Source organism: Pseudochaenichthys georgianus, chromosome 20 (assembly GCF_902827115.2).
Source record: "Pseudochaenichthys georgianus chromosome 20, fPseGeo1.2, whole genome shotgun sequence".
NCBI classification, from domain to species: Eukaryota; Metazoa; Chordata; class Actinopteri; order Perciformes; family Channichthyidae; genus Pseudochaenichthys; species Pseudochaenichthys georgianus.
This window is the reverse complement of record NC_047522.1, coordinates 3,828,906-3,841,481: the sequence shown is the minus strand read 5'-3', so window position 1 is coordinate 3,841,481 and position 12,576 is coordinate 3,828,906. Positions and strand designations below refer to the sequence as shown.

General features: G+C 40.3%; 1 protein-coding gene across 1 annotated transcript in view; it reads left to right on the top strand.

The window, feature by feature from the left end:
- LOC117465922 (beta,beta-carotene 15,15'-dioxygenase-like) overlaps positions 1–10,995 on the top strand; it is a 25,222-nt gene extending 14,227 nt beyond the window's left edge. Inside the window, exons 9-10 of the mRNA XM_034109019.1 lie at positions 10,610–10,721; positions 10,841–10,995. Of these exons, the coding sequence (XP_033964910.1) occupies positions 10,610–10,721; positions 10,841–10,995 (267 nt within the window). The remainder of the gene's footprint in view (positions 1–10,609; positions 10,722–10,840) is intronic.
- The last annotated feature ends 1,581 nt before the right edge of the window (positions 10,996–12,576 follow it).

Genomic DNA, 12,576 nt, shown 5'->3' with positions numbered 1-12,576 from the left:
GTCCCCGCCCCCGCTTCCGGCGGATGTCCCGCCCCCGCTTCCGTTTTTCAAAATAAAATAAAAATAAATTAAAATTAAAAAATGAGAAAAATAAAATGCCGTTGTTTTCAATCAATTAATATGTCTAGGATATATGTCCCGCCTCCTTACCACTTCCTGTGTGGTTAATCCTGTATACAGTATCGAATGTAACTTACAAATACTTGCAAATAACATGAAATTAATCCCAAAAGTAAGGCATCTTTAAAACATATATTTAAACCTCTCTGTTTTTGCAAACAGGACATGACAGGACATGAGGGAGAGAACATATGGTGGAGGAGGGGGAACACACACACACACACTTTCCCCGCCCCTCACCCTCTCCCTCTGTCTAAATAAAAAGCCATCGTCTTTAGTCACTCTTAAATATTTTTCAAGTCGAGAGAAAATGGCCAAGAGACGTCTTGATATGAATTTAATCAGCGAGACACCGGTAACAACTTACAGCCATCCGTTGGGTGCTCCAATCAAGAAACGAATGCAGTTTGTATGCCGGGTTCAGACGCCTACAGCCGAAGAACTTCACGAAGAATGGATTCGAAAAAATGGCGATGTTTGGGGTTATATATTCAACTATATGCAATGAACTGCATTTCTACAATCTGAAGAATGGAGAAACGTATGACCCCCGACCGTAGTGTTAAAGGGACACTGACCTCAACAGATTGGGCTGTGTTAACTCTGGTGTCTTCCCGAGATCTACAAGCAACCATTGTATCGGAAGAAGTAGTGCAATCAAAAACCATCGTGGAACCAGAGGTGTACAGATATTTGCAAAGAAAAACAAAGAAAACACAAACAGCATGCAAGATTAAAGAAGAGCCTGCATCCTTACCCCTCAATGTGGAGGAAGAAGAAGGAGATATATCCCACACAACCAGAGGGGAGAAGAGTCCTGACCGGCCCCGTCTGGGAAACTAAAAGCGGTCAAAGTCAGACATCGATGGACATTATAACTGGTGAAAAAGGACCCTCACTTTTGCAGAGGGAACTAGCGCCCCCCCCCCCCCCCCCCCCCCCCCAGTCAACATAACAAGTCCCACCCACCTCAGCAGATCATTTAAAAAGTAAGGACCCCGCAAGGACATTTTTAGAGAGCAGCAACCATGGATCTGAGAAAAACCACGATCTGCAGCATGGATCAAACACCTACAGGACCGCCATCCTCACCAACATTTTGGACACCAGATCTGGACAGCGCTATGGCTGACATTGATATCACGGGGTGGCTGGATATGCCTCAACCTCCATCCCAAGTCTCCAGAGGAATCAACAACAACAGTAGGCATTGGATTCGCCATGCTTTCCTTATGCTCCCAAGGGTGATGCTACAGAACGTATTAGGACATCGGCAATTCCCTGAACACGGTATAAAAGCGGTTGTAGTTCATCTGTTGGATAGAGTCCGTGTACCTTTACAGAAAGGAAACATGTAACGGATGTCAAGTCGATCACCCCAGTCAGAGGCAGCACGAGTGTTTATTCCCTACCGATGAATACTATTTGGATCGACACTATGATGAAGTGGTAAAGAGACTGTGGACCGTTCGTTTCATTCCAGCCATTCGGGGACGCTCTGCACCAGAACCACCTTCATGTGTCGGAGAGGAGAGTCTTTGGAGCTACCGAGGCGATTCTGCACAACCTCAGAAACACCAGACTCTTTGAGGCTAAATCGAGAAAACTATACGAACAGCTGGTAGAGAACGACGAAACCCAAATGAAGATTACAAGAGCCGCTTGGGCCTTCTGGCAGCATTAGGAAGAGTTTTTATTTATTTTTTGATACTTTTTTCGTTTAAAGTATGTTTTTATTTTTGATCTGTTTTTATATTTTACTTCTTTTGTAACATGTTTTTCTATACATGGGTGTGACATATCAATAAAATGCATTGTAAGAAAAACTGTTGTACTCATTACCTCATCGGGGCTGTAACAGGAAACACGTCTGAGAAACGTGTTATGCATAGGGTGTATTACACTCCATCTAATCCAGGAGTTAGACGGTGTGGATAAACTCCATAGAGCTGTACAGAATGAATGGGTAAACAAATAAATGTAGAGAAAGTCAGAAGAATATTTATCTGAGCAAGACCGATATACTTTTGCACAAGCCTGCTAGGGTGCATTTTGTAAGAAACAGAGTTTTGTACTCGACCGCTGCAACTATATGGCTAATGAACTGCATTTCTACAATCATCTGAAGAATGGAGAAACGTATGACCAGCCTTCGTAAAAAAGCTGCTGTCAAAATGAACTTATAAGGAGGGGGAGCTTGTAAGGATATCCCCAAATTGAGAGGAGTATTCGAAAAAACAATATGAGCAGAGTTATACTGACGAACTATTTACGGTGTCTGAAGGCTTACAAGGGACTTTTTATGAGAAAGAGTTACAAAAGTGAAGAGAGCCATGCAACAAGCTGTCAAGTCGAGACAATTCTAAAAGGCGTGTGGTGAGAGGGAAAAAACAAATGTTTGTATCTTGGCATAATTGGCCCGAAAAAATTCAACAACTGGGTTGATGCAGACGAAATCAAAGATGTATCAAAGCAAACAGAATCAACGCTCAGTCCTCATTACAGCCATGGCACAATTATTTCAGGTGACTCTGGCTTATTAGGAAAAACAAACATATAATACAAATGGGTTAGGGGTTACATGTAATCATCGTGGACTTAATAGCTAACAAAATACTTTATCTGAATACATTTGTTCTTTTAAGAGCACTTTTGAAATTATTTATTAATTATTTCAGTGGAACAATCCAGTTTTTGTTACATTAACGCTTTCTTCTCTTTTCTTGTGTTACTAAGATACTTTTAGACACACTTTGGTGTATGCAACACTTGTTCAGATAAACAAGGTTTTTTATTTTCTGATAACTTACATATTTTAGTTATTTTATGTTACCAAGATACTTTGAGATACACCCTGATGTACGCAACCTTAACAAAGGGTATAATATGAAGTACTTGGTAAGGAAGGGGGTTTTTCTTTAACGGTGCAAAACTTTAGAACAGGGTAAAATATCATTAAATTGTATTGAATTGAGTTTTCTTTTTTGATTTTCAACATACTATTTGTAACACAAGACTGTTCCATATTTCTGACATTCTATACTTTTCTGACTTTTTTTCTGTAGAATCTTGACAAAACTATAATTGTCTTAAATGATGACCTATTGCTGGAGATGAGATGAAAAAGCTACAACGCTTAAAGAACTTTTTTTCTAAAAACTCTCAATTCTATAATTGACTACCACCAATCAACGCAATAAGCCCCACCCTACACTCAGCAATCATCTAAACACGAAGACCTCGCTAAGACGACCGTGTAAACGAGCCATGGAGCAGAGACAAGCCAAGACTCCCCCCCGCGAGTTGCAGCCAGGAAAAGACTACTGGACTACCATCACACCACCCAAGGGGGAAACCCGGAATCTTGCAATTCTACTGCTGCTGCTGATTTTGCTCCTTGGGCCAAAACGTCTCTGTTTATGGACACAGTGAAAGCGGTGTTGGTTGATATTGTGGAGAGAGTGATACATCGGTACAGAGAAGAAATATGCAACGGGTGCCGAGTCAGTCACCCCGGCCAGAGGCAACACGATTTTCTGAATGACATGTCCGATTTTACTTCAGAAACAATTACAATGCGTTAATGAAAAGACTCTGGCTCACCGACTTCATTACTGAGATCGACCAGACTCTTAATGATAAAGACATTTTCACGGATGATTGGAGGATCCAAGGCGCTTCGGAGGCTTTTCTTCACAATCTCAAAAATTGCAGACGCCTCAAGGAGAGACTTGAAAAGATCCATGCCGAGTTGGATGGAGAAGAAGAAGACTAACAACCAGCAGTTGGATGGAGAAGCCAGGGACTTGTTCGATACATTGACTTTTTCTTTAAGTAAAATAAAAAATGGGGAAACTACTATGCAAAACGCTCTGTATATATTGATCATAATGTAGTCATTACCCGTTACATAAGTGTGATGATGGGGACGATTGAAAACAGAACAAGTAGTGACCCCTGTGTATAAAAGAATGGCCGAAGTTTGTAAACTGGAAGACATTTTGGATATCGTTCTATTCCGGGTCATTGGGAAACGATTGTAAACGAAACATTTAAAGTGGTCCTGGAATCTTCATTTTCCGAAACATTCTGTAACATTATCTCAGAAATGAAACAAACATCAAAAGAGCTCTTCTTCGGGAACATCCTCTCCCCTACTTTGTACCATCCAGTCATTAAGCCCATATCCATTATCCTGGTGATAATAAGGGCAGGCTACATCAGACTTGGTTTTTCTCAGATCCATGGCTAGTTTTTAACGGTCGTCCTTAGTTTTATATGATTTGCTGAGTGGGTGGGACATATTGCGTTGAGTGGGAAGGCTTCATCTGTAGAAAGTACTCTGTTTGAGGAGATTTCGTAATAATGGCAGTTTGTCATTTTGAGGGTATTTCAGTGAAACAAGGCTGCTTTGAACACTTGACAGATGTATGCTTAAATTCTCTGGTAAAGTTACTGAAAGATACACTTTGTGTATAAAAGCTGAAAAGTAGATAATGAAGTAGACTTTGTGTCAGTAGATTTCGTTAAGAATCTTTGACAGATTTATGCTTAATTCTCTCAAGAAGGTTACCGAAAGATACACTTTTGTATTAAAAGCTGAAAAGTAGATAATGAAGGACTTTGTTTCAGTAGATTTGGTTAAGAATCTGACTCTTAACGGCAGTTTGTCATTTTGAGGGTATTTAAGTGAAACAAGGCTGTTTTGAACATTTGACAGATTTATGCTTAAATTCTCTGAGAAAGTTACCGAAAGATACACTTTTCTTTTTAAAAAAGCTGAAAAGTAGATAATGAAGTGTGCTTTGTGTGTACAGACACACAGAAAACACTGAAAAACACAACAAGAAGGACTGTAATACACATGTATCAGACACGCCCCCCTTGCTATAATGATGACAACAGTTTTTAGATGTAAAAAAAAAACACTTTTTTTATTTTTTCACACACAAAATCAATAGTTATACTGATTGTAGCATCCCCAGGACAGTCTCCAGCTTAGAATTCCCCATATTGCTGGAGATATCGTGATGGAGTTTTTTCACTTCAGTCAAAATATTCACGTGTATGCTGTTTTCGACGCAAAGATGCATTACATCTACAAACAGAGCATACAATGAGAGCACATGATGCACTTTTGATGTTTGTTTCATTTCTGAGATAATGTTACAGAATGTTTCGGAAAATGAAGATTCCAGGACCACTTTAAATGTTTCGTTTACAATCGTTTCCCAATGACCCGGAATAGTACTGCCAGAACGAACGATATCCAAAATGTCTTCCAGTTTACAAACTTCGGCCATTCTTTTTACACAGGGGTCACTACTTGTTCTGTTTTCAATCGTCCCCATCATCACACTTATTAAACGGGTAATGACTACATTATGATCAATATATACAGAGCGTTTTGCATAGTAGTTTCCCATTTTTTATTTTACTTAAAGAAAAAAGTCAATGTATCGAACAAGTCCCTGGCTTCTCCATCCAACTGCTGGTTGTTAGTCTTCTTCTTCTCCATCCAACTCGGCATGGATCTTTTCAAGTCTCTCCTTGAGGCGTCTGCAATTTTTGAGATTGTGAAGAAAAGCCTCCGAAGCGCCTTGGATCCTCCAATCATCCGTGAAAATGTCTTTATCATTAAGAGTCTGGTCGATCTCAGTAATGAAGTTGGTGAGCCAGAGTCTTTTCATTAACGCATTGTAATTGTTTCTGAAGTAAAAATCGGACATGTCATTCAGAAAATCGTGTTGCCTCTGGCCGGGGTGACTGACTCGGCACCCGTTGCATATTTCTTCTCTGTACCGATGTATCACTCTCTCCACAATATCAACCAACACCGCTTTCACTGTGTCCATAAACAGAGACGTTTTGGCCCAAGGAGCAAAATCAGCAGCAGCAGTAGAATTGCAAGATTCGGGTTTCCCCCTTGGTGGTGTTGATGGTAGTCCAGTAGTCTGTTCCTGGCTGCAACTCGCGGGGGGAGTCTTGGCTTGTCTCTGCTCCATGGCTCGTTTACAACGGTCGTCTTAGCGAGGTCCTTCGTTTTAGATGATTTGCTGAGTGTAGGGTGGGGCTTATTGCGTTGAATGGTGGTAGTCAATTATAGAATTGAGAGTTTTTAGAAAAAAAGTTCTTTAAGCGTTGTAGCTTTTTCATCTCATCTCCAGCAATAGGTCATCATTTAAGAACAAGTAATAGTTTTGTCAAGATTCTACAGAAAAAAAGTCAGAAAAGTATAGAATGTCAGAAATATGGAACAGTCATTGTGTACAAATAGTATGTTGAAAATCAAAAAAGAAAACTCAATTCAATACAATTTAATGAATATTTTACCCTGTTCTAAAGTTTTGCACCGTTAAAGAAAAACCCCTTCCTTACCAAGTACTTCATATTATACCCTTTGTTAAGTGTTGCGTACATCAGGGTGTATCTCAAAGTATCTTGGTAACATAAAATAACTAAAATATGTAAGTTTATCAGAAAATAAAAAACCTTGTTTATCTGAACAAGTGTTGCATACACCAGTGTGTCTAAAAGTATCTTAGTAATATGGAAAAGTCATTGTGTACAAATAGTATGTTGAAAATCAAAAAAGAAAACTCAATTTAATACAATTTAATGAATATTTTACCCTGTTCTAAAGTTTTGCACCGTTAAAGAGAAACCCCTTCCTTACCAAGTACTTCATATTATACCCTTTGTTAAGTGTTGTGTACATCAGGGTGTATCTCAAAGTATCTTGGTAACATAAAATAACTAAAATATGTAAGTTTATCAGAAAAGAAAAAACCTTGTTTATCTGAACAAGTGTTGCATACACCAAAGTGTGTCTAAAAGTATCTTAGTAACACAAGAAAAAGAGAAGAAAGCGTTAATGTTAACAAAAACTGGATTGTTCCACTGAAATAATTAATAAATAATTTCAAAAAGTGCTCTTAAAAAGAACAAATGTATTCAGATAAAAGTATTTTGTTAGACTATTAAGTCCACGATGATTACATGTAACCCCTAACCCATTTGTATTATATGTTTGTTTTCCTAATAAAGCCAGAGTCACCTGAAATAATTGTGCCATGGCTGTAATGAAGGACTGAGCGTTGATTCTGTTTGCTTTGATACATCTTTGATTTCGTCTGCATCAACCCAGTTGTTGAATTTTTCGGGCCAATTATGCCAAGATACAAACATTTGTTTTTTCCCTCTCACCACACGCCTTTTTAGAATTGTCTCGACTTGAAAAGCCTTGTCATTGGCTATCTTCACTTTTTGTAACTCTTTCTCATAAAAGTCCCCTTGTAAGCCTTCAGACACCGTAAATAGTTCGTCAGTATAACTCTGCTCATATTTTTTTTCGAATACTCCTCTCAATTTGGATATCCTTACAAGCTCCCCCTCCTTAAAGTTCATTTTGACAGCAGCTTTTTTACGAAAGCTGGTCCATACGTTTCTCCATTCTTCAGATTGTAGAAATGCAGTTCATTAGCCATATAGTTGCAGCGGTCTGAGTACAAAAACTCTGTTTCTTACAAAATGCACCCTAGCAGGCTTGTGCAAAAGTATATGCGTCTTGCTCAGATAAATATTCTCTGACTTTCTCTACATTTATTTGTTTACCCATTTCATTCTGTACAGCTCTATGGAGTTTATCCACACCTCCTAAACTCCCTGGATTAGATGGAGTGTAATACACCCTATGCATAACACGTTTCTCAGACATGTTTCCTGTTACAGCCCCGATGAGGTAATGAGTACAACAGTTTTTCTTACAATGCATTTTATTGATATGTCACACCCATGTATAGAAAAACATGTTACAAAAGAAGTAAAATATAAAAACAGATCAAAAATAAAAACATACTTTAACGAAAAAGTATCAAAAATAAAATAAAAACTCTTCCTAATGCTGCCAGAAGGCCCAAGCTGGTCTTGTAATCTTCATTTGGGTTTCGTCGTTCTCTACCAGCTGTTCGTATAGTTTCTCGATTTTAGCCTCAAAGAGTCTGGTGTTTCTGAGGTTGTGCAGAATCGCCTCGGTAGCTCCAAAGACTCTCCTCTCCGACACATGAAGGTGGTTCTGGTGCAGAGCGTCCCGTATGGCTGGAATGAAACGAACGGTCCACAGTCTCTTTACCACTTCATCATAGTGTCGATCCAAATAGTATTCATCGGTAGGGAATAAACACTCGTGCTGCCTCTGACTGGAGTGATCGACTTGACATCCGTTACATGTTTCCTTTCTGTAAAGGTACACGACTCTATCCAACAGATGAACTACAACCACTTTTACCGTGTTCAGGAATGCCGATGTCCTAATACGTTCTGTAGCATCACCCTTGGGAGCATAAGGAAAGCATGGCGAATCAATGCCTACTGTTGTTGTTGATTCCTCTGGAGACTTGGATGGAGGTTGAGGCATATCCAGCCACCCCGTGATATCAATGTCAGCCATAGCGCTGTCCAGATCTGGTGTCCAAAATGTTGGTGAGGATGGCGGTCCTGTAGGTGTTTGATCCAGGCTGCAGATCGTGGTTTTTCTCAGATCCATGGTTGCTGCTCTCTAAAAATGTCCTTGCGGGGTCCTTACTTTTTAAATGATCTGCTGAGGTGGGTGGGACTTGTTATGTTGACTGGGGGGGGGGGGGGCGGAGTCCTCTGCAAAAGTGAGGGTCTTTTTCACCAGTATAATGTCCATCGATGTCTGACTTTGTTTAAAAAGTTCTTTAAGCTTTGTAGCTTTTCCATCAATCATTTCCATCCATGCAGTCAGAGGCACCCTCAAGGACGTTTGAAATACCCCGCAGGTAGAATTAAAATACTCCAAAACAAAATCATCAGAGGAGTCCTTACCCAACGTCACCAAACGGCTTGAGCGGTAATACCAACGCCCAGAGGGTCCGCTTTTAGTTTCCCAGACGGTGCCTGTCAGGACTCTTCTCCCCTCTGGTTGTGTGGGAATATCTCCTTCTTCTTCCTCCACATTGAGGGGTAAGGATGCAGGCTCTTCTTTAATCTCGCATGCTGTTTGTGTTTCTTTGTTTTTCTTTGCAAATATCTTGTACACCTCTGGTTCCACGATGGTTTCTTGATGCACTACTTCTTCCGATACAATGGTTGCTTGTAGATCTCGGGAAGACACCAGAGTTAACACAGCCCAATCTGTTGAGGTCAGTGTCGCTTTAACACTACGGGGTCCATACGTTTCTCCATTCTTCAGATTGTAGAAATGCAGTTCATTAGCCATATAGTTGAATATATAACCCCAAACATCGCCATTTTTTAGAATCCATTCTTCGTGAAGTTCTTCGGCTGTAGGCGTCTGAACCCGGCATACAAACTGCATTCGTTTCTTGATTGGAGCACCCAACGGATGGCTGTAAGTTGTCACCGGTGTCTCGCTGATTAAATTCATATCAAGACGTCTCTTGGCCATTTTCTCTCGACTTGAAAAATATTTAAGAGTGACTAAAGACGATGGCTTTTTATTTAGACAGAGGGAGAGGGTGAGGGGCGGGGAAAGTGTGTGTGTGTGTGTGTGTGTGTGTGTGTGTGTGTGTGTGTGTGTGTGTGTGTGTGTGTGTGTGTGTGTGTGTGTGTGTGTGTGTGTGTGTGTGTGTGTTCCCCCTCCTCCACCATATGTTCTCTCCCCTCATGTCCTGTCATGTCCTGTTTGCAAAAACAGAGAGGTTTAAATATATGTTTTTAAGATGCCTTACTTTTGATTAATTTCATGTTATTTGCAAGTATTTGTAAGTTACATTCGATACTGTATACAGGATTAACCACACAGGAAGTGGTAAGGAGGCGGGACATATATCCTAGGCATATTAATTGATTGAAAACAACGGCATTTTATTTTTCTCATTTTTTTAATTTTAATTTATTTTTTATTTTTATTTTGAAAACCGGAAGCGGGGGCGGGACATCCGCCGGAAGCGGGGGCGGGACATCCGGTCGAACGAGGCGGGACTTCCGGTCGAACGAGGCGGGACTTCCGGTTTCAAAATAAAAATAAAAAGGCGGGACTTCCGGTCAAATAAGGCGGGACTTCCGGTCGAAAAGGGGCGGGGCGACCTGTCACTTTTTCTGCATACTAATGAGATTGAAGTGGCATTTGTATCACTACTCACAGCCCAAAAGGCCTGCAGGTGTGAAAGTAAGCTGAGCTTTAACAAAACCACCCAAAGCCTGACCCTTAATTAAGTGGCCAGTGGCCGACTGTCATTTTGCAAAAGAATATTAAATGATTAAAGTAATATAATTAACATTAGCAGGCTTTTTAAGTATCTGCTTGTAAACATTTGTGATTTCCCTTTCAACCTAGCTCTGAACTCTGTTTTTTGGGTGTGTTTTTTGATGATTTAAACTGCAAATAATTGCTGTTTACAACCTTTCTGAAGGAGTTATCAGTGCTGGTTTGTATTGATTTGTCGTGAACTGTTTTTACAGGATGTTTTAATGATTTTCTTTATAACGTATCCATTTCCTAAAGATTGCGAAGTTTGACACAGAGACCAAGGAGAGGATTTTCTGGAGCGAGGAGAACTGCCTGCCTTCAGAGCCGGTGTTCATCCCCAGACCAAATGCAGAGTCAGAGGACGATGGTAATATACACTGTGTGACACTGTTTTTTTTGTAAATAAAAAGTACATTTGGAAAATTGCCGTCATTTGATTCCTTAGATTTTCATTCTAACAGTATTCTCTATCTTTTTTAATTACAGGTGTGGTGTTGGTGTCAGTCATCAACAGCAACCCAGGCCAGTTGTGTTTCATCCTGTTTCTGGATGGCAAAACATTTAAAGAGGTAGGTCGAGCATACGTGGACGCTAAGCTCGCATTGGATATGCATGGCTTTTTCATCCCGCAAGGAAATTAGTCAGTTAAACTGTGCTGCATTGCACAGCGATCGGTTTGAACACTGAACACTGAAACTCACTCTGATGAATAATGCTTCCAGACAAAAACTTGACGAAGATGCTTTCATGGACTAACTCATCTATGTAAGATTATAGGGATTGTATCAAAACAAAGTTCCTATTGGTATGTTTATTTAAAAAGGTGTGGATTTCTTAATAGTGTCAATCAAAATGCCATTTAAGCTTGTACATTATAGGCCCTCTCACTGTTTATTATGTAGTCCATATTACTCTATTGCACTGTGTTACGTGCCAGGCAGGCTGTACTTGTGTGGTTTTCCTTCCCTCCTGTGTTTCTCTCTTCTCTCGGGCTGAAGTCGAATAGTCCATTTAGCTTAGGAACCTTCCTAAAGGAGTGAAATGACCCGGAAGTCCCTCAATGGCAGCCATGATAAGTGCCGTTCGAATTCTCTAGAATGATGAGAATGATAGGAAAGGAGGTTTCAAACTTCCTTTATAACCTCCTTTAGCTTAGGAACCACTGGACCTCCCTAACCGACAGGAGAAGCGAAAATGCTGCCCCACAATGCCTTGCAGCCGCAGCATTTGCCGTCACTCAACAGTCGGCCGTTCACGGAAACAACCGATTATGACCGAGATATGATATCATGAGAGTTACGGTGCTTATTAAGCTTTTTAAAACATAGGTGGTAAGTTGCCAAAGTGCTTTGTTTTGAACGTTCATCAGTATTATACTCAAAAAGAGAAATATGAACGTTAGTTTTCACTGAAATTATCAAATAAAGTCAACATTTCAGTCTTTACTGAGCTGTGTGGGGTTTGTTCAACTTTTAAAAGATGCTTGAATGGTGATATACACAGTGATAGATGTTAAGGACTAACGTTTATAATAAATACATCTGTATTGATTTTTAGATCTTTAGTTCATACAATCATACGTCGTATTGGGATCATTTGTATTAATGTGGACCGGAGGGAGAGGGTGACGAGCATAAGTTTCACTTTCCTTTTTTATTTCAATTCCAACTTTGGTCATGAAGAATATGTTTCTCTGTTGTCCACGTTCATAAAGCAAAGCAGCAGCATCAGAGCACGGTGCAGAGTCTCTAGATGAGTTTACATCAGTCCCTCATTCTTATTAAACATCCATGTTGTAGTCCGCTGTATAGAAAACTGTAGTTTCCATAGTTCCCCCACAGCAGCAGACGCACACAATGACGTCCGCTGGCGCATCATAAACACGTCGGATAGTGAAAGTGCATTCGGATTCTCTAAACTTTAGAGAAGAGACTGCGGTACTTTAGAGTCTAAAGTACCGCAGTCTCTTCTCCTAAGTCCTTTTGAATTCTCCTATCCACTATCCCTTAACCCCGTGACGTTTCACTCAGAGGTCAAGGAATAGACGATAGGGTTAGAACTTAGGAGCTGATTTTTAAACTATCCGACTGCAGCCCCTGTCTACTGCACAGCTAATCAGCAGCTGATCGGTATCTGCCTGTGCACCTGAGTCTGATAGCTGATTGGATCCTCTCACCCTCAGCTGGCCTATCAGCAGCCGGGGCCGACCATAAAGGAGGCAC